The 24455-nt window shown below is 40.0% G+C and overlaps 1 protein-coding gene across 3 annotated transcripts in view; it reads right to left on the reverse strand.

Annotated features, from left to right (window-relative positions):
* Positions 1–24455, reverse strand: part of LOC308115580 (3',5'-cyclic-AMP phosphodiesterase 4C-like) — a 100157-nt gene that overhangs the window by 42018 nt on the left and 33684 nt on the right. Inside the window, exons 1-2 of one of the 3 annotated variants that reach the window (XM_080473152.1) lie at positions 2221–2565; positions 1645–1864 (exon numbers count right to left, since the gene is read on the reverse strand). The exons of 1 other annotated variant lie outside the window; for it this stretch is intronic. In XM_080473152.1, the coding sequence (XP_080329278.1) occupies positions 1645–1721 (77 nt within the window). In that variant the 5' untranslated portion in view covers positions 1722–1864; positions 2221–2565. Of the gene's footprint in view, positions 1–1644; positions 1865–2220; positions 2566–9646; positions 10160–24455 lie in introns of those variants that run through there. One more of the 3 variants, XM_080473150.1, reaches the window with a different exon arrangement.

A 24455-nucleotide genomic window follows, 5' to 3' on the forward strand; every position in this document is an offset into this window, starting at 1 on the left:
ACATGTGTTTTGACCTAAAGCTGTATTACAGTAGAATTGAAGAAACTTCAAAGTGCCTCAGCGAGTGTTGTTTCTTTCAAGGTAATCAGACCCAAATTAAATGACATGAACCACAAGTCACTCATTCACGTCTTATATTCCCACTTGTTCACAACTTCAAAACCTGTTTTCTCTCTCTCTCACACGCACGCACGCACGCACGCACGCACGCACGCACGCACGCACACACACTTGTGGGTAACAGTGTGAACTTGACAAAACCTTGAAGTCATGAATGTGTGCTCGCAGAGCAACAGAGATGCTTATCTATGTTTGTGCTATAAGGTCCAGTTTATTATCTATTTGGGGTCCATATAGATAATAAACTTGACTAAGTGAAGAACACTGAAGCCCTTTACAAGAAGGGCCATATCAGTCTTTTTTATTGAGGAGGCTGGGGTCATTCAACATCTGCCGTACTATGCTGAAGGTGTTTTATGACCCTGCAGTGGCAAGCGCTATAATCTATGCTGTTGCATGCTGGGGCAGCAGGCTGAGGGTGGACGACACCAATAGGCTAAACAAAGTCATAAGGAAGGCCAGTGACGTGGTGGAGGTGGAGATGGACTCTGTAGAGGTGGTCTCCGAGAGGAGGATCAGGTCTGAACTGAGGTCCATCAGGGACAATGATGTCCTGGTCAGCAGCAGGAGCAACTTCATCAACAGACTCATTCCACCAAAGAGCCCAACAGAGTGCGACAGGAGATCCTTCCTTCCTGTGGCCATAAGACTCTAAAACTCCTCCTTGTAAATCGTGTGTGTTGTGCTGCTTTTTAAACTCACTCTGCTCTGCAACACCATCACTGCTGAGCTTAACTTTGTATATATGGGCAGATAAATCAATATTACTTTTTTAAGGTTACCTAAACTATGCGTTTCATTCTATGTGGAGCGAGGTCGAGGAATTTCCCCCGGGGATTAATAAAGTCATTCTGATTCTGATCTGATTCTGATTATGGTTTGATGATTATCCTACTCTCTTTACTCACACTCATTATTCCATGTCTATCGTCTTCTTGATCCAATACTTTAATAATCCCAGGGGGAAAGTATTTTTAGCTCATAATACTGCTTAGTAATTACTTCAGCAGGGCAAGCAGTCACATTGACATTTATGGTCATCTTTGAACATGTTTTTGGACTGTTGTAGGAAACTGGAGTACCCACAGAAAACATCCACACACAAGGAGAGAACATGCAAACTCCTCCAATTAAAGTCCAAAGCCCAGAATTTCAATAATTAGAATAGAATTAGAATTAGAATAATCCACAGCAAGAAAGAGTGCTAACCACAACAGAAGCGTGGCATCTCTAAAGTCTATAATACCTGATTTGGAGGTATGACGAACACAACAAGTGTGTTTTATGGCTGCTTTGTTCTGTACCAGCTTTAAAAAGTGGAAGAATTGGGAGCTAACATCTCTCAACACTAAATCTGCGCATGCTTTAAAAGAATAGACAGTTACATATCCCTCTGTATCCTTATAGGTCTGCCTCACATCAGTGCAATTTTCAGTGTCATGTGTGTTTCAGCAGTTGTTTGTATGAACACACCCTCTCATGAATACAAGTGCTGAATGCAAGCTCAAGAGTTCAGGAACATACCCCAAGCATGAGTGCCTCCGACCATGTCCGAAACAAGACGGCGTCCATTTCCGCACCATTCGTAGGTCTTTGTTCATTGTCTCTGAAGAGCCTAAGTTATGTGAGACCCTTGTAATGAAAACAGTCTTCACATTTGACCCGAGCCCCTAGTGATGACCTCGGAACCTTCACAGCTTCATGATTTCTTCCAGCAACCCATGAGATGCTTCTGGATCAACTCCTTCAGAGTTTGTGCAGTGACAAAACAAAAAGAGTGTTAAAGGGGAAAACGGAATAATACAATCAGCCTCAACAGATCTGATGAGTCTTCAGAGTCTCACATTGCAAAAGAGAAACAAAGTTATCAAACTGAAGCTCCAGACAAGCCTCAACACGGTTCGCAGGAGTGTGATATTCAATACATTTCCAGAAAAGGAGAGATACAGCTGCTCAGCTACAATAAATCCCCAGTTCTCCAGCCTCTCTCGATGCTATACTAAATACCCAAACAAAACTTACTGATGATTTTTCTTGACACCTCCAAATGAATTAACGGAAGACAGGAAATCTGCAGAGAGGACTGAAAACATACACTACCTTATCACTTTGTCACACTACTTCTTTGTCGCTTATGCTGTTCACAGGAAATAGATGAAATTGAGCCACTGAGAATAAAAACACTGCAGGGTAAGTAAAGCCAGCAAAGGCTGACCTCTTCCTCTGGCGAGTCTTTTGAGGTCACTGCAGAAACCAATCGCAGGTCACCATGTGTTCAGGAGCTGTCAAAGATCTTGTTTACTGCCGGAAATCCAACGCCAAGACCAAAGTGTAAAAAAGCTCTGCTTTAAAAGTTTTGTGTTCAAGTTACAAACTGCTCAGGTTTGATCTGAACATGCCTCTTAATAGACAAACTGCTGACTCGTCCTGAGACTCATGAGACTGAAAGTGTTGCTATATTTAGTCACAGAAGAACACTTTGATTTATCCCAACTTCTTAAAGGGAGATTAAAATCCTCCGTGTGGCTCTGGGGTGTTTTTTTTGTCAGGCAGACTGGCTTGACAGTCTTTGCCAACACGTGAAAGTAACACACCACCTGACCCAATTCTCTGCCTCTGCTGTTTCCCTGGAGGCGGGTAACTATTGATAATGTTGGAGTTTGTGCTGGGGTCTGATAACAATTACAATTAAATCAGGTTTCAAGTAAGTATTTTTCATTATGAAATTGATCTAAATTATAAGATTTGCACATTTTATTTAACACAATAAATGGATAAGTAAATGCAATTTATATAGAATAAATATTCATATAGAAAAAACGACCAAAAATTATGTATTCAGAAGACAACTTAAATTAAAGTTAAGTTAAGTTAGGTTCTTAGATGTCACTGGGGCCATGGATAAATTCTTCAGAAATAATAAAACAAACAACACAACAAAACACAACACAACAACACAACGTAAAGTAAATTAAAGTGGCCAGATCACCCCTGTAAAAGAGAGCTCGATCTCAATGGGTTTTTTACTTTCCTGGTTAAATAAAGGTTAATTAAAAAAAAGTAAAGTAAAGTAAAGTAATTAAGATATTAGTGGAGCCATAAATAAAGACTTCAGAAGGCTTGCTCTGTTTGCAGAACAGGTCTTTAATGGTCACAAACTCAGACACACTCACACACTGATAGTTGAGAATGTTTGGCATGTCTTCTTGAACACATGAGATGAAAAACTGCCTCATTAATCAGTTTCCTCTTAACTGTCTGCTCTGACTAAGGTCTGTAAATACTGCGTGCGGTACTTCTCACACAAAACTCAGAGGTCACGCTGGCACAAAGGAAAACAATGCATACAGTGAACTTCCCCCAGAAGCTAATTTTAATGCTATGCTACTTCAAATAACAATCTGTGAGCAATCTGGGTTATCTATATACTGCAATTTGCCAGGAGTCACACCTAAAGTATTTGCACTATAGTTTACATCATTAAATTGTATCATAAATACTATGTAATTTGTCTTCAGTATTAGATTAAAAAAAAAAATACATATTGGTATACGTTAATGTGGTTGGAGGGTATGGTTAGGCCAAGCTGCAGGGAGGGCACTGTGTAGAAGTCACTGCTTGTATACTCCTGTTCTTAAATAACTAATTACTTCTGCCTACTAAAAATAAAAGCAGTAGCTGGCTCAGGCGGCAAGGAGAGATGCCTGAGACAGAGAAAGAACCAGAACTGACTACACCAGAGAGCCACAGAAGCCAACAAGAAACTAGAAACAAGTATCTGCAAAAAAATACAATATTATAATAAGTCTGTGATACAACTGCATATAAAAGCGAATGTGTTAAGGAAACATCATTGAGATAAAGAAGCAGAAATGGCACCAGATATTGCTCGCTATGGTAAAGAGTAGCTACTGCAGTGACCCTTTCATCACAGCACCAAAAGTCCACATGTTTGAAACCTCCACGGCTGGCTTCACATCAAAATGCAGGTGCTCTCAACAATGTTTTATTTCTCGTCTCTTTATTTCTGTGTGTGCCTCATGTGCTTCATGCAGCTCTCCAGGCTGTAATTGCTGGCATCCGAATATGTATGACCAGGAAGCCAACAGTTGGTTCCTGAAATACTGCACTCCAAAAATTTGCGTGACAAAGTAGAAGAGGGTAAACGGAAATGTCACAACTTCTCTTTAGTCATCAACTTTTCACACATTATATGATAATAAGTCAGAAGCTAAAAAAGCAAGATAGCATCTGAGCCAAGAGACTACTCACTCCGAGGTGAGATTACACACCTCCTATCCACACATGCACATCCTCTATCTGAAACCCGACAACAGATGTCCAGCAATAATGTTCAAACGTGTGGCAGGAAGATCTCAATAATACAGAGCTGTTGAAATGATGCGCTTTAAATAAAGTCTCTCATACACATGGCTCCTGCAAGAGTCCATGAGTGGCATCCAGTTTAATAGTTGGGGTTTATTTTTTTTGCATACTGTTCCCAACTCATTCAAACTAAATTGCACTAACTTCTATATAGATCTCAATTTAACCAGATTCCATGGATATTTTTTGCCAAACCATCAAAACTATCCGCTCAAACAGTCATCTGGAGATGGCAGTGCTGTTGGTGCATAAGGAACATGTGTTCAATGCATATGCATTTCTATCAGTAAAGTGAACACCCACACTGTCACGATTTGTGGTGAGCCCAAAAGCAGACAAATGCTGAAGGTTTACAGAGCCAACGATATTCAGGAGGTGTGGGTATCTAAAAGGGGTAATTCCGAGGCAGCTCCAAAACCTCAAACAAAGTTCATAAACACAGAGTCCAAAAACATGAGAGAAACATGAGAGAAACATGAGGAACGATGTCGGATGTCCCGACACTAGAGAACAGAGACCATTGACAGAGATGAGACAGGTGAGCATCAAAATAAAACAGATAAGTAAGAAATGCAGACTTTACATAGACACAGAAGGAGACCTGACACACATGTGCAGAATGAGTCATTGGACATTTGACACCCCTTTACAGGAATAGAAAGGGTGATTCTGGTGAAAGAACTATTAGTAATTGACAAAATAATTTATATTATAAAATGAACATTATTTGACACAAATCTACAGATAATTTAACATCAAACATATTGACATAGGATAGAAACTAGATGTGATCTTCAAAACTGCAACTTTCTGAATTTCAGATAGAGACGCTCATGCAACAATAAGCCAAACACTTCCATTTCTTTCTGCTTGATGTGAACACTGATAACTGACATGACCACGCTGCACACACACACACATACACACACACACACACACACACACACACACACACACACACACACACACACACACACACACACACACACACACACACACACACACACACACACACACACACATTTATTTTCTAAATGTGGTATCTCAAATGTGAGGGTGCCCGCTGCGGCGCTGGGGGTGGGCCCTCTGCTCTCTATCCCTCTGCTCCCCTCCCCCTGCTGGGGCGGGCTGGCCCCTGCTGCTGTGCTCCGGGTCTGGCTCGCTCCCGGATCTGGGGGGGAGACACGGTGGGGCTCCAGGTTCTGGACGGGCAGCTGACTGAGGGTGACCTCCAGGGCCAAAAATATGGGAGGTGGTGCCAGGCCTGGCCGGGCCTTCTTTCTTCCTGGTCTGGGGGGGAACCGCCGGGATTGGGGGGGCTCCCGGCCCACTCGGCCCGGAGGCCCTGCTCCGGCCAGTCTCGGGCTGCCAGCTTGATTCAGGGCCCTAGACCCTGCTCCACCTATCCTTCTCTTGTGGGCTCCTCCTGTTTGGGTCTGTCTTCTCTGGTCTTCTCTGGTGCTTTCTGGGCTGGGGCGCGGCTCTCTGAGGTGGTTCGCTGGGGCCATAACGGGTCTGGGGGTCCGCTGGGCCCCGGGGTGTTGCTACAGGCCCCCCCACAACATTTCCAACCACACCCAGTGGACAAACCACACTCACACACACACACACACACACACACACACACAGACTTCCACCCCTCATCAATGAGATGTGTTGCTGATGTTGCTTGTTTCCTGCCATCATTTGTTCAACCATCAAAATCATGTTCTTCTTTTGTTGTTGTTACTTTGTTAATTTATGTTCCTGCTTGAAAATCATGTTACTGTCTAGATAGAGCTGCTCAGGCTGGTTTAATCTAACAACAGTCAGAAAGTGTTTGGATCAGTGTGATACTGTAAATAATATATGTAGCATTAACGAGGGTATTGCCTGTTGTCTCCCCCCCCGTCCCCCGTCCCCCCCGTCGTGTACGGCAGCCATGCCAGCTTCCAAATAAAAGCAGCAACAGGAGGAGAGTACAAGTCTCTTCCTGTTGCAAGAGCAAAAACTGTTCTGACACCTGAAGGCTCTCAATCACATCATATTGTTTGCCCAAGCTGGCGAACAGGACAAGGAAAAAATAAATAAATTAAAAAATAAATAAACAAATGGGGTATCTTCTGCTGTCATGTGGTTGGTGCATGAAAATAAGGTAAATCAAAAAATAAAATAAAAACAAAGACTGAGCTTCAATAGACAGGGAGAAATATTCTTTAGACGAGTCCAGCAATCCTGAAGTCGCACTTAGCTCTTCCAAGTGGTGCAGCTCTCACAATTTGTTCACACTCAGCAGATTTGGTGAAAGCTCTGGTGCAGTTTCATTGAATAATGAGCCAAATGTTTTTATAACAAGCCCGTGACAGTTGTCAGAGTCCCCATCTCCCTGTAGCAGTTTCTGTGTGGGGGTATGTGAAACGGAAGAATCCATTAAGCTATATTAACTTCTTTATGCAATTTATGGAACAATCGTGTGCTTTTACGTCGTCAAATTCCCACAAATGCATTTAGCTCAATAGATAACCTTGCTGTACAGGTCCTATTGAATAATATATGGAACAAAAAAGTATCCAATGTGTACCGCAATGAATTATGTTAATATGTACACACAAAGAGTATTTACAAAATGCTTCCTTTGCATGTTTACGGGCTGACAGCCAAGCAGGTAAACAGTCAGCAGTGTAAAGTACAGGGCTAGTGGAGCAAAGCTTTCATGTTTATCTGACGGATAATTTTACTCTGAATAAAACAGCAGAATAAATACAGGCTTACAGGATGTAAGTTTTCAGTTGATCAGTTTGTTGGAATGAAGTGTTCAAGAGTACTTTGTTGTAAACTTTACTCCTAAAAGTGTACATGTCAATCAAATATGAATAACATTTTTTTTTTTCGACTTGCCAGTGAGGTTTACGGGATTACAATAACAACTTTGTCATGTTCATTGACATACAGTAAAATTGAACAAATGCTTGTTTTTCTATGACTATGAGTTATATCAACAAGACAACTTTTCTAATGAGGGGAATGAAAAGTGGGTCTGGCTGCATGGGTCCAAAACAACAGCAATGAACTCCACTATGACATATTTGATTTATACTTTGATATTACCTTGTGTTTTTAGATGCAAACACAATTTGTGTGTCTGAAACATTGACAAAAGGTGGTAAGCATTAAAACCACAGGGAAAAACGAGAGCTGCTGTTGTGAACAGCCCGTGGCCACACTTAACAGCATGTTAAAAGCTTAGATGACTCAGGATAACACTGTTGATAAATCAATGGGAGACGCTGTTACTTCTCAGTGTCAAAATCGTGTTGATGACACACTGTAAGAACAACAACTATTCAGAATGTCATGCAAGTTTGAGAATGATTACACAGGGAACACAAATTGTCTTTGCCTGTTAAGATTATTTTCTCCAAATTAGACAGTTGAAATAAGACCGGCCCTTCAGATAGCCGAGTCATTTTCGTTTCAGGAAGTCTGCTCAGTGCTTCCTGAACTAACATGCAAGTCATAGTTTTGTACATGGATAAGCTGTTCCCTATGTCACAACCATCTGTACAGTTTTCTCCTCACACAAGCATGGCAGGAGTCTTCTTCTCAAGTCTGGAAATGTCCTCCTAAACTTCTACCAAAAAAGGCGAACGTGCATTTCCGAAGCAAGTGCTAATATCATTCTATTCCAAACTTAATAGTTACTTAAATGTTTAAGGTCTGTCAAAACTGCAAAAGATTTAACCAGTTTGAGCATTTCTTACAAGGAAAGAGATGCAGGCTGCCTGTTTCCAGCCATGGGAAATGAGTAGCAATAGCCTTGTGTGTACTGGGGTAAACTTTCTCCACTTCCTTGCACACTCAGCTGTTTCTCAGCTGAACAGAAACCTCGAGTCAGAAAGACACCGTCCATCTGCTGGTACTGGGTCCTTTCTCGTCAGCGCTTGGCCCGCTGAACACCTTTAGGCACAACACCCTCTCTTTCACTGCAAAAACAATGAAGCTCATTCAGTGGACACCGGTCCCGACGTCAACAGGATCATGATTTCCCACAATTACCTTCTCATCAGACAATGGAGCTTTTCTCCCTCCCCCACCCACCAAACAATCATCCCATGGTTCGTGTTTTGATGACGTGAAACAGCAGTGTCTGTAATAGTGAAACATGCACCATCCTCCATAAGCCCCTGGAACAAAATACACGTAGGAATACTCACAAACACATGAATTTCTTTTTAACTTCATTAGGGTCACACAGTCTGAGAATGACCTCTGAATCTCGACCAGCATGCTGGTCTGATGCAACACTGAATACAAGTTCTTATAAATGTATTACGTTCTGATATGCAGCTGCACTTCTGGGCACTGGCGACAGGCAGCACACATTATAAAGAACACATGGATACCACCAAAAAGAGCTGTGCCACTCTTTTAACCAAAGACAATGCTGATGGTCATGCTCTGTATGAATTGTATATCAGTTCCTTCTTCGTGACATTTTTTCAGGAAATAGGACCCCCACATTTCCATAGTAAAGGGGCGTTGACAGCATAACAAATTTACTTCCAATGCAATACACTCCCACACAGGTTCATAAGATCAAACATTATGTTCTTATTTCAACATGACTGTGCCCCATTGCACAAAGCGAAGTCCATAAAGGCACAGTTTGATCAGTTTTGTGTGGATCTGGCTCACTCAGAGCTCAGAGTTCAGACCTTTAACCAACTGAGCAGCTTTGGGATGAACTAATTGCGAAACTTACATTTTTAATCAAATTTGTAATTTTGTGTGTGTGTGTGTGTGTGTGTGTGTGTGTGTGTGTGTGTGTGTGTGTGTGAGAGAGGGGGGGTGACTTCATTTTAAATTGAATGTATCTGAACACATTATAAATACAATCCCTGTTGTTACAATGGTCAAGCGTTTGTGGAGCCTTGCCCCACTCTGTCTATTAGTAGAAAATGTATTTGCAACATACTTGTATTTTGAGATATTGTCTCTCTTGTCACGTTTGTTAGGAAGTGCTGAGCCACCATGCAGTGTTTTGTCCACTGTCCTTGTTCATATGTTCACATGTATTTGTGAACTTTGCATTAAAAAAAGATGATTTTCCCTTTGTGGCCTTGAAACATAAAACCGAGGTGTCCTAAAAGATAATATCTACCTGGGTGTGTGTGCCAAGGTGAAGCGTCGCTGCAGAGCTAGGCTGCGGTTCATCAGGAGCTTGCGGAACAGCAGCGGAGAGTGGCAGGGGGAACTCCGGGGGGAGCCGCAGGGAGACATTCTGGGGGACCCGTGGGGAGAAACAGACGGTGACTGTGGTCCCAGCTTGATAGGCTGAAGACTGCTGATAGTGAAGGAACCGGCTTCCCCGGAGCTTTCACAGAGGGCGTCACTCATGCTGCAGTTTCAAAAAAACTTCCCTCTTACGTTGAGCAATTCTGCAGCATCGTCTCTCGTGACAGGTAGTCCAACTCACCCATCTTCTCTGAGCAATCGTATCCTTCGAGGGAGCTAATAAAATAAGTCATGCTTGCCTTGTGACGATGCCCTTCATACTCAGTGACACCTGTGGTATTCTCTAAATTATTCAGATCCACTTTTCACTTTACAGCGCAAGAGTCACCTTTCTGTACAGAGCAATGAGCCAGCCCCACTGAGGGACACGAGTGAGCCCTCCCCTCAGCAGTAAGCTCTGTTTACATAGCAGTGAGCTCTGCCTAAATATGGCCAGGCCTGAATTATAGCATTGTTAGCACGTGCCATGGGGGAACCAGCTGGATCTCGCACTCCCTTCATGCAAGGGTAAACTGGCAAATGGCGAGGACCCCAGTTTACGTCTGTTTTCTTCCTCCACTCATCAAAACACTAACATTAAGCAGTGACAACCATTCAGCCCGTGTGCACACACGCCAGAGCTGTGCTGCATAAAGGGGCAGCAGCTGGGATAGATTTTCATTTTGCCGGCCACTCCTTCATTCAAACTCATCCAGCTTCACATTAAAGATAGATTTGAACTGGTATATCAGGGGAAAATAGATTCCCAGTGGAGCGGTGACAGGAAGAACAGACCATGCAGAGTTTCATCTCTGACCTAGAAAAAGTGTCCTGACGCAAAAGCGAAAAGCAAAACCTGGGTAATGCAGCCAAAACAGACAAACTGATATCCTGAATCTGCTTGTACCTAAACATTTCCCTTGATAAGCAGTATGCTGTAAATACATGCTGCACGTTGCATGAATAGAACTTCAGTCAAGACTCAGCACTCCTCTGCAGCTGTCATGCAATTAAAATGATGAGTTCCTGCTTTGTTCGAATAAATATTGCAATTGTTTGAGTGTTTGCCTTTACATCTATCAAGTACACCCTTCATAACGCAACACGCAAAAGCCTTGCCCTGGAATAGATGGCTCAGAATATGAACAGGTTAAATCAACATATTTAATTTTGAAGTGTGATAATCCACACCTAAAAAAAAAAAAGAGAAAAAAACTATCAGCAAATCATATGCTGAATGTCATACATTTGCAAGAGTTTCCTCTCATCTGTAAACAGCTTCCAAAATTCATCACAGCATCCTCGCTCTATCCAGCCCCTTATTAGAGACTAAAATATGTGATGCAGTGCTGCAATCATCACAGATCACCTTTTAATCAAACCACAAGGAGTTTCACATGGATTTATTTGGCATGTGCTCTCTAGTTCAACAGACAGAAATTTGCACACACACACACAGTTATTGACTTTGAGCAATGCCCATAAAGTATGGATATAATATTAGGTATATAGGTATACTATAGTATTATACACCCCATAGCAAATCCCTGAACATAGCCAACTCCAATTATTTAATTATTATTAGTCACGATGTGTCTTCCACTGGTTTATTGAAGCACAGAGATAGAAGGGCTCTTGAGCTTGAGGGTCTGACTGCCAAAGTACTGATTTAACTCGGGAGGAGTCACCAGGGGTCAATGAACAAAAACACAGCTGTTGCGTGACGTGCTGCCAAACCTGACCAGCAGATGGCACTCAATTGCCCTCACACGGACACAGACACAGACACACACACACACACACACACACACACACACACACACACACACACACACACACACACACACACACACACACACACACACACACACACACAGGGAGAGACTGCTTTAAAACAGCTACAGACTGTGCAGTATTGTTTTCATAAACATGAGGACAACAACTTGTTTCACCGCATAATATCAGCGTCCAATGAATCAGAGGTGACGGCATATGGTAATGCCGGCTGTCACAATGTCCCAGTCATGTTAGGAGCTGACTGATACAACTTTTAAAGTAATTTTCTTCTTGACTATTTGCCTTTTGTACACAAAAGGAAAAAACCCTAGGAGTGTGTAAATAGATGTGGGCCCCCGCAACAGCAATAAAATGACATGCACACACCTGCATGCACGCAAAGATTTGTGGCGGGGTTGTGATTGACACCTGGTATCAAAACTTTGTCATAATGTTGAAGAACTTCACCAACATTTCACTTTCACGTCAGTCATTTAATTTCACACTCAACAATAAAAAGATCAGTAATTTCACTCTACATTTTCAAAAAAGAGACTCCTCTTTAGTTTTCATTTTAGTTTGTATTTAAGAAGAATTTATCTTACATATATCTAACAATAAACTAAGACTGCACCGGAGAAAAAAAAAGATAAATTTGATGGGAAAAGATGGATCTACACAGAGAGGAGTGGCAAAATTCACCTAAATGAAAAGCCTGACCTCAAGTATCACCGCTGACAGGGGGAGGTAGTGGTCACATGGCTGAAAGTGAGCAAATACGACTGAAAACAAAGACAATTAAGAAAAGGTCACTCATTCCTGTTATATAAGAGAACTTTTTGAAGTAGACGAATTAAAGAATTGAAACTAACAATAAAAACGCCTTTCTATGTTGTTTACCTTATAATTCTATAGTGTGAATATATTCAGAGCAAGTACTTGTTTACTTTTATTTTACTTTTATCTTCTATTGAGCTGAAGGATGTGTCTCCTACCAGCATCAGTGAGCTTTATTATGATATTTGGAAGCTCCAGAAACAGGCCATGTCACTCCTTGAGAGAGCTGACTATCGTACCTCGGTCCAGGAGAGGGTTTGGCTGAGAAAAAAGAAATCAGGGCATAAAATGCCTGCAGACAGCGTGGGTCCACTCAGTCAAATTGTTCTAAGAAAATGTCTTTTCTTTAGGTGACTAATGCTGCGATAAGTGTAGTTATACATTCAACTGAGTCACATGTCCATCCTCCTCCCACCGCCAGCACAAGATCAAGCACATAAGCATGCAACACACAAGCGCTCACTTTAAAACAAACGGAAAAAGTTGCATGCAGCACCCGAACCGCATTTTCAATCTACAGTGCACATGCTGCTTCGGTATCTGTAAACCTGCATCGTGCTGCCTTTCACACAGTCAGCCTGTGACTTTTAATGAAAACAGATAGAAACAGCCTAACAACATAATTAGAATTTCATTTAAGCAACACACTTCTCTCTTTATACCCAGTGACAGCTTTGGTAGAGCTACTTTTTCAAGTTATATTTTTGATTGAAGGATATTTATCTTTAAAAGAAAAAAAAAAAGTGCAGCAAACAAATTGATGAAAACCCTTAAAGAGCTGTTTGGTGGTGCACACAGGGCAGCCGGAGATGTGAGGCTGCAAGTGTTTAAAAGGAGCTAAGAAAGGGTGACACCCTCAAAAGGACGGCAATTCATTTCAGACTACAAATTAAAAAAACTTCAAACATTATACCCGGGTCTTCACATTGATATTTATATACCACAGCAGATCATGTTCTTGTGTCTGTATCCTCAAACCAATCGTCTGCATGGTCTACCTCACTGCATTCCTCAACCTCCTCAATGGCTTTCCCCTTCAGCTCATGCCTAACATTCCCCATCCTTATCTCATCCTTGTCTCTCTCACATTCCCACCAAACTGTCCAACATGAGCTGTAATGTCTTCATTCAGCTCTGTGTGATCTGTTCAGGATCACAAAGATATGCTTTATGTTTTGTATTAATAGGTTAACGCATTCAACTACTAGTTATAAGAAAATATTCTTATATAGTTTTGAAAAGAGATTGTCACAAAAAAAAACGTCACCAAACTGAATTGTACAACATACACATTGTTATATATACAAATTGGTTCCTCACATTGAACAATAGTTTTCATATGTATCATGATTGATTCAAAAGAAACTACTTACAAACTTCTGTCATTTCTGAACAGCGCTTATTTTTCTTAGCATCTTTTAAGAGCCTCCATGTGTCAAAAACTGAAAAATAGAAGCCAACTACTACATGCACTATAGTTGATATCATTATTGCAAATGAGAAGCAAATCAGGTCGGCACAGAGACATGGTGGTTAGCAATTCTGCTCACAGTAAGCAGACCCGGGGCCCACTTCTGAACTTTATCTTTAAAAAAAAAGTGCAGCAAACAAATTAACCTTTGACAGATGAAAACCCTTAAAGAGCTGTTTGGTGGTGCACACAGGGCAATTATATATATGTTATATATAAAACATATATATAATTGCATGTTCTCCTTTTACCATTGTAGGTTTCCTCGGGGTGCGTTGCACTAATCGGTGACTCTAAAATGCCTGTAATTAACTTGCCCAACGAATGTTGAGTCGAAGGTTATGTATGTATGTATGTATGTATGTATGGATGGATGGATGGATGGATGGATGGATGGATGGATGGATGGATGGATGGATGGATGGATGGATGTCTTTCACCAACTTTCCGCAAAAACTCCTGACTCGAATTGCATGAATTCTTCTGGGATGATTTGTCATTATCCAAGGACCAATCGATTAGATTTTGGGACCGAACAGCTCGGTTCCACAAACAAATGTGGCGTTGGTGAAGGTATGCGCTCTACCGCGTGCCCGTTCTAGTTGTATAGGCGATTTAATGTTTCTCTTTGAGTTCATCTTGTGACAGACTGCCGATCCATGTAGGGTCTACACTTCATTCCTGCCTCCAGTGTTTAAATAAAAAGATTCCAGGTCCCTACAAAGGGACTGCGCAAGTTAGATGAATTGCAGGGCCGCACTGAATATTGATTGAGTGCTGACTTCAAGTAATCTAAAGAATTAACATTCGCCGATGAAAAACTGTTTGAAGGAGAACCAGTCTTTGGTCTACCAACAGTTGAGAAAAAGAAATTAAAAGTTTTCCTTGTTTGTGTCCTTACAACCCACTTTTAATAAATATGCCTTAGACGAATCACAGGTTTTGAAGCCGTTTTTCATTAATTTTTGAATGGAACATGAGCTAAAAGAAAGAAAGAAATGAAAATACAAACCAGCAAGAAAAAGAAAAAAACAAAATGGAAAGAAAACACAGAACAGACATTGATATAAGAAGAGATAAGAAGACATTGGATGTATGTAAGAATACCAGATCACTGTCTAATTTGTCAGCACAAATGGATTCATTTTATAGAAGAAAGAAAAATGAAAAGAAAAATAAACCCCATCTTGACTACATGTTCTGTGTGAGTGTTACAGATGTCAAAATGACACCTGTGAAATGATGCAGCTCTGTGTGACACAGTCAGTGTTCCCTGCACTTCAGGCTCATTGGCAAGATTTCTCTACGGACAGAACTAAGAAGATCAGCCTTGTGGCTGTTTCACATTTTTCTTTCAGTCTTCAAATGAATTTAGTATTCTTGAAGATATTCCTGCAGTTCACTAAATTATATTCAAGCAAATTGCACTGGACTTTCACATGAGGACCATGTAATTATTAAAAGTACCCAGTTTGGTTTCAAATGACATTTTTAATCAAATTTGTCATTTGTTGTGTGTGTGTGTGTGTGTGTGTGTGTGTGTGTGGGGGGGTGTGTGTGTGTGTGTGTGTGTGTGTGTGTGTGTGTGTGTGTGAGTGATTAAGATTGCTTGCAGAACACCAAGGTGAAGAGCCAAAACCAGAAGACAAATTGTACAAACATTAAGAAAACCTACAGATGTTACAAAAATGCATCTTTTAGCCTGTTCATTGTGAAGATGCATCTGCGGTATGAGCCATTAGTTTTACCTCAGGGGCAGGAATTCATTACTGGTGGCATTTAAGTAATGCGCCACATCTAAACATTCATTAGTAAGCGGGCTTGTAAAAAAAAATAAAAAATAAAAAATCAGGGATGCAGCCTTTGTAGAGGGTGTGGCTCAGTTTAAACACACACACGCATGCACGCACGCACGCACGCACGCACGCACGCACGCACGCACGCACGCACGCACGCACGCACGCACGCACACACGCGCACAAACAAACACACGCACAAACACGGGCACATAACCAGCAACAACAATGATACTGATAATAATAATTAAATTAATGAATTTAATGAAAATAAATATTAATTTGCTCTTGTTAGGTGATAAAAAGCAGCCTGCTCAGTGTTATTTGTGAGCATTTTGATGTAGTCAATCACCTTGTATCAGTAGTTTTCTGCTCAGTCATGTCGAAAACCTTTTTTTGTGTTCCAGATTTTCAGTCTCGTCTTGCTGTCTTATTCATATTTCGGGGTGGCACGTGTATTAAACCTTTCATGTCAAATTACATTCTATAATACTTAAAAAAACAATAAAAAAAAAACAACAATACAAATAATTCAGTCTGGGTCCTGTTCCTCCACATTAAATCCTCAAACTTTCTCACCTTGAAATGATTTAATCTATATGTTACCATGACATACAAACATGAACTAACGTTTTGCTTTAGACATGTTCTTCACCTGGGCTGCACAGTGGTGTAGTGGTTTACTTTGACACGTCACAACAAAGCTGCACCAGTTTGATTCTGGGCTTTTCTGTGTTTGCATGTTCAACCTCTGCATGTGTGGATTTTCTCCAGAAACTTTAACTTCATTCATTATTATTATTAATATTATTATTATAAGTCTTATAATAATATAATAACAATGTGATTGTCTGTCCGTCCGTCTGTCTGTTGGTTCATAAAGATACCTTGCATACCAATAACTGGTCAATTAAAAGCATGTTACTCCTAATTGACTCTCTTAACATCCTGAAATATATTGAAACAGTAAAAAAGGAAAACAAAATTTGTCACAGAGTGAGGAGGGACACACAGAGCGGTGGTGAGCTCCTCCAGATGGACTCATCATGTCTCAGTTGGCTTCTGGCGAAGGAGCAGCCGGAAACACAAGGAGGCTCATTCTGGACACAGTCCTCCGTAAAGAGCCGAGAGCTGGGATAGAGGCCAGCATCCGGTGACTGTAGTGGCTTTCTCCAGGATTTCAGGACATCACCAATGACAACAGATCACAGCCTTCATATTCATACCTGTTGGTGACTTTGTCATAAATGTTACACTTTTTCTCTAAAAGCAGGTTGGAATTCTCTTGAAGTTGTTTAGTTCTCTGATCATCGGTGTGGCTGCAAAATAAAACCACACAAGGTTTCACTTAATGCCAAAATATTTCCTGGGTGCAGTCCGAGATTGTTTTAAATGAGTCAGAACGTTGTTATTATTTTTAGATTTATGTTTGTTGAGGTTTGAGATGGTGTTTAATACATCTGAGTTCAGGATGAGTCATTTACTAATTTAAAGTTATTGTTCATGTAAAGACTGACTCATTCATCTCACTTTGCAGTGTCTGTGTTCATTGTTGACATGTAATAATTCTGCAAAAAATAATAATAGACGGCATTGCTTGTTTAGTGTTGGCACAGTGGTGATGAAATAGCAATTCTGTTGCTTTTAATATTTTTGTAATGAAGGTCAAGGGCACTCTAAGATTCATTACAGTGAAAATGTCAACAAGCAGTGTTTTACATATTTTTTTCATAAAAGCAGCAAAACAGTGAAATGTGACAAGGCCGAATCATTGTGCTGAAATATTTCTAGTAAAGATTCACAAGAAGGGTGAAATACACAGATCACGTTTGTGATGAATCCTATTAAATGTTTTTGTTCCTGACTGCATGTGTATCTCATGAACATCTAAATGGAATATATTTGAATAGAGAGTGTGAGAAATGCTATTGTATCAAACATGGGGAAGAAACTGATGACAAGAACTGTTCAAGCATGGCTAAATTCTTCTAAAGTCATAATCCACATTGCTCAATTAATTTGATATTGAAAAACATAAAATTAGCAGCACTCATGCTGGTTTTATGTTACACTTCTGTTACAGCCATCATTAATCTTTAGGCAATGGTATTTACAATTTCTATTAAATGCTTTGTTAAATTCTATTCTGTGTATTTACAAATTTACTGTAAAAATACATAAACCCCAGATTTAATTGACAGGAGAGGTCCAGCAAAATTACAATCAATCACGTTCTAGAAGTGGTAAAGACGATAAGTTAGAAGACGTTCTGAAGGTTTTCTCCTTGCTATTTTCACACACTGTGCTAATTTGAATAAAGATAAAAGGACAAGAGAAATTAGCCATTAGAATGTGACCCAATAAGAGTTTGTATACCGAAATATGACTGATCCTCAATCACGTGACAAGAAATTCAACCAGCTGTCAGGGAGTACTGCGTCTCCTGGGATGTTGACGGCTGCTCGATAGCAAATAAACCATCAGCTCACGTCTCTAACTTGGACCTGTGGGGCTTGTAGGCGTCCGAGGCTGCAGCACGTATGAAAGCTGGTGGGATCAAGTAAAATGAGCCTATTTAACAAAGAGGAAGATTTGATTATTGCCGGATAACTCAAGGAGCCACTTTGTAAATAATTTGTCATAAAGAAAATAAACAACAAAAAAACAAGAGGAGATTTAAGATTGAATCTAGTGCTGGATTTAAGACGGAAAGGGGGAGCCCATATGGTCCTCAGTTTGTTCTGCAAACATTGGCTTGTCTTTATAAGAAATTGCCTCTGGTTTTATCAGGAAATACTCTGGAGGAGCGACGGAACTAAAAGTAAACAGTCGCACTGACTCAGAGAAAAGCACAATATGTGGCAGCGAGATATGATGGCCCACATGTTGGTGGTTTTTTTTGTGTGTTTGCGAGTTATTTTCTTTGAACAGCAAGATGACAGAGAGAAATTTCAGCTTGGAGAGACACACGATGAATTTTATCTAGTATTTTGAATCACTGACGAAAATAATATGTGTTGCTGTTCATTAAGCGTTATGTATGGGTGCTTTGATAAAGTTTCTCTGCTGAGGTGCAGACAGCTGGAAGATTACTGTAGAGCCCTTGGAGGGACTGTTTTTATATCCTGTTTCTGGTGGATTCATGATCATTTTCTCCACCTTCACTATTGACATGTTTCACTCCAAGGTGTTTTCACTATATTTGTGTCCACTAATGCCTGTGGCCATGTGATAGCCGCTGCGAAAATCTTCTATTCAAAGAACCTGATATACAAGTTTCAGTTGTATCTTGCTTAATATGTGAGGAGAAAAAGTCTTCAAATCTGAAAAGCATCTTCGCTTTTCCCACAGACAGATGAGCATCTATGTCACTATGATCCAGAGGTACCTGGTTTGTGCTCATGGTAAACTAATTCTTTATCACATGTAGAACAACAAACAAATCATCCAGAGTCTCTGCCTTTGTTATCAGTGACATTATTTATATATATCAGAGTATCCTTTTTTTCAGTAAAGGTAAAAACCACATGGTTTTGTTGGGTACCAATCCCCCTGTAGGATTATTTTCCTAATACGGTTTTCATTTTTTTTTTTAAAGTCCTTTTGTGAAAGAATCCCTAACCCTAGCCCCGACATTTTGATTCACACTTCTTTTCCCTTTTCTTTTGATTTAGATTGACAATGACCAAAATGATTAATCCCTGAGATTAATATGGTCATATTTTGTTCATCCACAGTTCAATTCACAGTGCCAGCGAAACATAATACCACCGACACAGTTTTTACTACACGCAATGCATTTCCACGCTTCACACCTGCTGCACAGCAGCTGAGACTCGCTCAGGAAGACTTTGTTCTCCTGAGACTCCAGCCCGAGATCACACCCAAATTATTCACTACAATTTATTGTTTTGTTTTTCAAGAAAACACCAAAATATAGATTATGGCTCCAACACTAACAACAGGTTACATTTAATTTTTAATTCAAACTTGCCAAAACAAAGAAGACAGAGCATTTCTTTCACATATGATTGATCATACATGAGAAGATATGCTTTATGACTTTGATGACCTTCGTCACCTTCTCTGTCTCTTGCAGTCATTGAAGCAGGCGATGTAGGTGTGAAAAAGTAAATGAGCTGACTGTCAATGTATTCATAATGGAAACCACGTTTCCAAAATTCATTATGTGACTATGTGATGTGTTGTTTTTTTTTAATTTGTTTATTATATTTTGACTTATTCCAACAAGGCAACTAGAGAATGAAACTCCCTAAAGCAGATCTCCTCTCCGTAAAGTAAAAAAATGCAGTGCGGCAACGCTGAATCAAATTGTGAATGTCGTTACAATAAGAACTTTCACTCTCACCAACACCCTCTGTCCTGACGACGTGCGAGCCTTGTGACAGTTCTGCTCCACAGAAACAGTGTTAAAAAGAACAAATGTTTTTCAGCTTGCCGAGGTGTAACTGTGATGTTCTGCCATTGATGTATTTCTCGTCACTGTTGTTAATCAAACTCATCTCATTTTAAACCGCATGCTTTTCGTTTCTCTGAATTATTGATAACAGAAAATTGGCTTCTCGCTACCAGCATCTCGTAACTCCACGGGTAGCTTCGCAGCTCCTCTCGACTGACCTCAAGGTCTACAGAAATCACATCACTATTTGAGAAAAGACGAGAAGAAGCCCAAGAAGAACAGCTGCCTGCACAGAAGACCTCATTAAAACCTCACACAACCCCAAACCTCGGTGAGACACAGGAGCAGCTTGACTTGCACCACAGGCAGATCTTTACACTACTGGGGTTACTTTAAACATTTACACATCCATAAACCTGTCTTCAATTACTAGTTTACTCAAAATAGGGACTTGAACCTTTTCCTGTTCACATCTGGGAGAAAGTACACCTTCAAAAGCCATCTCAAAGCCAATACTGGGAGAGGCACATACACATGTGTAAACACAATCAAATCTATAGAAAAAAACTGGCATTAATTAACATGAAATAAATGTACATAATGTCTTTGCGGTTTTTTCCCCATCTATTTTATTGTCTTTGGTATTATCTTGCAACGGCATTTACTGGTCATTTTTGTTGTTGTTGGAAAGTACAAACTCATGCATGATAAATAAAGATATTCCGGTATTCTTTAAAGTGATTTCCCCCGACTTTCATCACGCTTGTCTGTAGAATGATGCACTTGCCCGCCTGTATTTTAGAGCAAGATTGTGAAAGTATGGCATCGTTTCAAAGGAAAGGCCACTGATTACTTGTGCTATGGCTTGGCCTAAACTCTTGATGAAAATCTGCAATGAAGTAAAGACGGATTCTCAGTCAGGAACTGATCTCCGACTATCCTTTTTTCATTCTTTATGAATTTGCAGTGCCTGTGCCAATGTTTTTTTGTTTGCTTGTTTTTGTCTGGAGGAATAATTGCAGACATGTTGATAGATCCAATGAATCTTTAGTTCAAATGTCATTTTTTTTATCCAATGAAAATAATGAAAATCCCCTTTAGACTACTTTTTCGTCCAACTTTTTTCTCCTCTAAGAGTTTTTCCAAAATCTTTTTGGGTGGAAAATGTTAAATGCAACGTGACGCAGTTTCTGTTCAACTGTTTACTTAAATTACACAGGGGTATTGATACAAATTACTAAAGGGAAATACATGTATTCAACAAGGAAAACTTGAAGGATACAAGTGCAGCATAAATGTCAGTTTTCTGTACCGACACAGTAGATTTCTTTTCTGGTCTCAACATCGTTTGAAAAGAAAACATGCTCTCCCCTAACAGATGGTCAAGTGCATTTTTGGCTTTCGTGCTGTCATGAGGCAAAAAACAAACAAACCTGGTCCTCAGTCCGTGATGCAGTGTGTCTCAGTATTTCAAGGTCTCATTACTAAACTTGAAATCTTCAATCTTCACCCACAGGCTGGAACGCAAACGTCGACTTTTTGGCAGTTTAATACACCACTGTGTTACAATCAAACACAGCGATATAAAGTACAAAGAAATGTAAAACAACAGAAAAGGTGTTGACCTGGATGTGAAATGGGCGATAACACTGATTTGACCTTCTGACCAAACACACCAACGATCACCAAGATAGTTAACAACTGGGGCAACGTTTGCATCAGCCCCTTTCTGTTTGTGCACTTTCTCTGTCGAGCTTGGTGCACCACAGCTTTTCCTTCTAGACATATTTCATATAAACGTGACAACATCTGGAGGATTTGGAAACACTTGGAAGTGTTTTGTACATGACACTGCATGTCTTATATTAGGGAATGAAGTACAGCCACTTTGAACATTGAACATCAATCAAAGAAAACATTAGGTCTGTGTGCTGTTCATTGCTTATATAAACTGTGATTGTAAGTCTTAAGCTATCGTGACTGTGTACTGCATGACAATGGCATCACAGCACACTTTTAGAACGACTGAATTGTTGAATACAAACAGCAGTACAGATTGAGGATACATCTATGAGGGAGGAAACGTTATTCCAAAACTCAAGGAAGCCATCTATGTGTAAACCTTAGGCAGTTCATTAATAGTGTCTGAAGCAGAAGGTCACACATTTCTATTCCTCCTGTGGACAAAACTGTATGGTTGTCACTAAAAGGTTAAACCATTGGGCGTCTTCCAGCAGTCAGACAGCAAACTTTTTATTCCACTGACGATTTATCCCAGTGGAAAATAAAAAATGCATGATATTTGGGGTCCTGACGTGCTATTCTTCTCCAGTTGTCACCTTTTAAATCACCAGGAAAAGGTTTCTATATTTATAGCAAAAAGTCCAAACACGCCAACTCTTCTTCATGTTGTTTTGCTTTCAACTTATTGACTTGAAATTGTAAGCAAATAATTGACCAAAATTCAAATCTAATCTTCATTCTGCACCAATCAAAACAATATAATTGCTCACAAATCCAGGACATGAAAGCCAGGCCATGTTTACTCAGTTAAGAAATCTATTTCAAGGGCCTAACCACTTTGTGTTTGTGACGGTATAATGATCAATTTACAGTATAGAAGATTTGAACACATCTGCTTATCACATCTAATCATGCACCAACAACAGAAACTTTCAATGAATCAAATGATCTTTAAACCATTATCTTTGAGTCATTATAGAGAGAAAAATAATACTGTGTACTACAGCATTCATGTAAAAAAAAACATCTCAAGCCTTTTCACGCTGTACACCGCGCAGACAGGTAACACCAGCTCAATGTTAAGTGGTTCATCTCGGAGAGATTGTCTGTGCCAGCCACAGTTGCAGTGGAAATGATGACTGAACAGGGTAATCTGGGCCAGGATGCAAATCTGTGTCTGTCTTCAGAGATAAGACTCAAATGAAATCCTGCTGAATGAAAAACTGATGAATAGTACCACATTCAAAGGGACACTTTTGAATCTGTATTTTCTAGCATATCACCCAGTTATCCCCAGACTGTGATGTAGTTATTAATGATAGGAAGATCCTTTGTTTGAGAAATGCAGGATTTTGACCTTTCTTTTTATTCACCTATTTTATCATCCGTTGGCTTCTTCACTGACTTTACTTTTAATTTGAGGCAAACATATTGTCTTCTTTAGACCCAGTTGTCCCCTAGACAGCCTAAAAGGCATTGTGACATACAGTCAATATTTAATGGTTTCCATTAAACCAAACTAATAACATAAAAAATTTTACAAAAATGTGGAAAAAGAAACAACAAGCAGTTTTGATTTCCGAGACCGAAGCTTATCAAATGCCACAAACGCATTGAAATCCATCAAGTTACAAATCTTTGATTCTGATTTTATCAGTACATTTTCGAGTACTTGTTGGAACAAGTCATCCTTAACAAGACGCATCACCACAGCTCCATAGTGTGAATAATAATCATCCCTAAACTCAACCAACCAGCCACTTGGCATCCAGTTCAGCAGTTTTTTTTTTTTCTTTTTTCCACCATTCAACACGCTTCTGGCATGGATGACTAGATGACACACAGTGTTCATGATGTGTAGAAATATGAGAAATTCACTGATAAGAAGGGGAAAGCCTGAACCATATATTGTATGTGTCTTTCATTCACTGCAGCTTAGTGTGAAAAAGTTATCTTGTGCAAGCTTTATGTCTTTACCAAGTTGGCTGTCTGAGAGTGTGTGTGTGTCACCTGGAAAAAATGTGTTAACCAGAGAAAAGAAAAGCTGGAGACGTTTCAAGAAACAAAAGGACACAAATCAAGAACAGCCATCACCTTAAGGCTTGCCGAGAACGAATCCACGCAGACTGCAGGGTTGCAATGTTCACAGGTCTGCCTGCCAGTCTCACGGCACACTAAGGTTTAGCTGTCACAAATGCCAAGAAATATGCAATTCAAAAACACAGACAAACACTTACAAGTTGTATTAATTATCGCCAAAACTGCTGGTCTCGAATCAAATTCAACATATTTTACTCGCCGATACAAAAACTTTAAAATGATGCCAAATATCAACATTTCTATTCTGACAGTGGCGACGCTGACCTGCCTGCTGAGTTTGCAGATGTGTGGGAAACAGACACGTTAAGGCAAGTGAAATGATGTTGTGAAAGTTAATGGATATTATGGATTACTTACAGGAATGTTTTTGTTAGTTTTTTAAGCCTTTGGAGTTATATTAATAAAAAAATAAAAGATGTTACGTGTTGCTTGTGGAAATAAAATGTGGGTGAAGGCACCGAATAATGTTAATGTAACTCACAGACAAACATGTTTCATGTTGCTGTGAGGAGGGCTGAGCAACTTTAAGATAACTGATGTGCTCCTCTTCAGG

Source organism: Lipophrys pholis, assembly GCF_963383615.2.
Source record: "Lipophrys pholis genome assembly, chromosome: 10".
Taxonomy (NCBI): Eukaryota; Metazoa; Chordata; class Actinopteri; order Blenniiformes; family Blenniidae; genus Lipophrys; species Lipophrys pholis.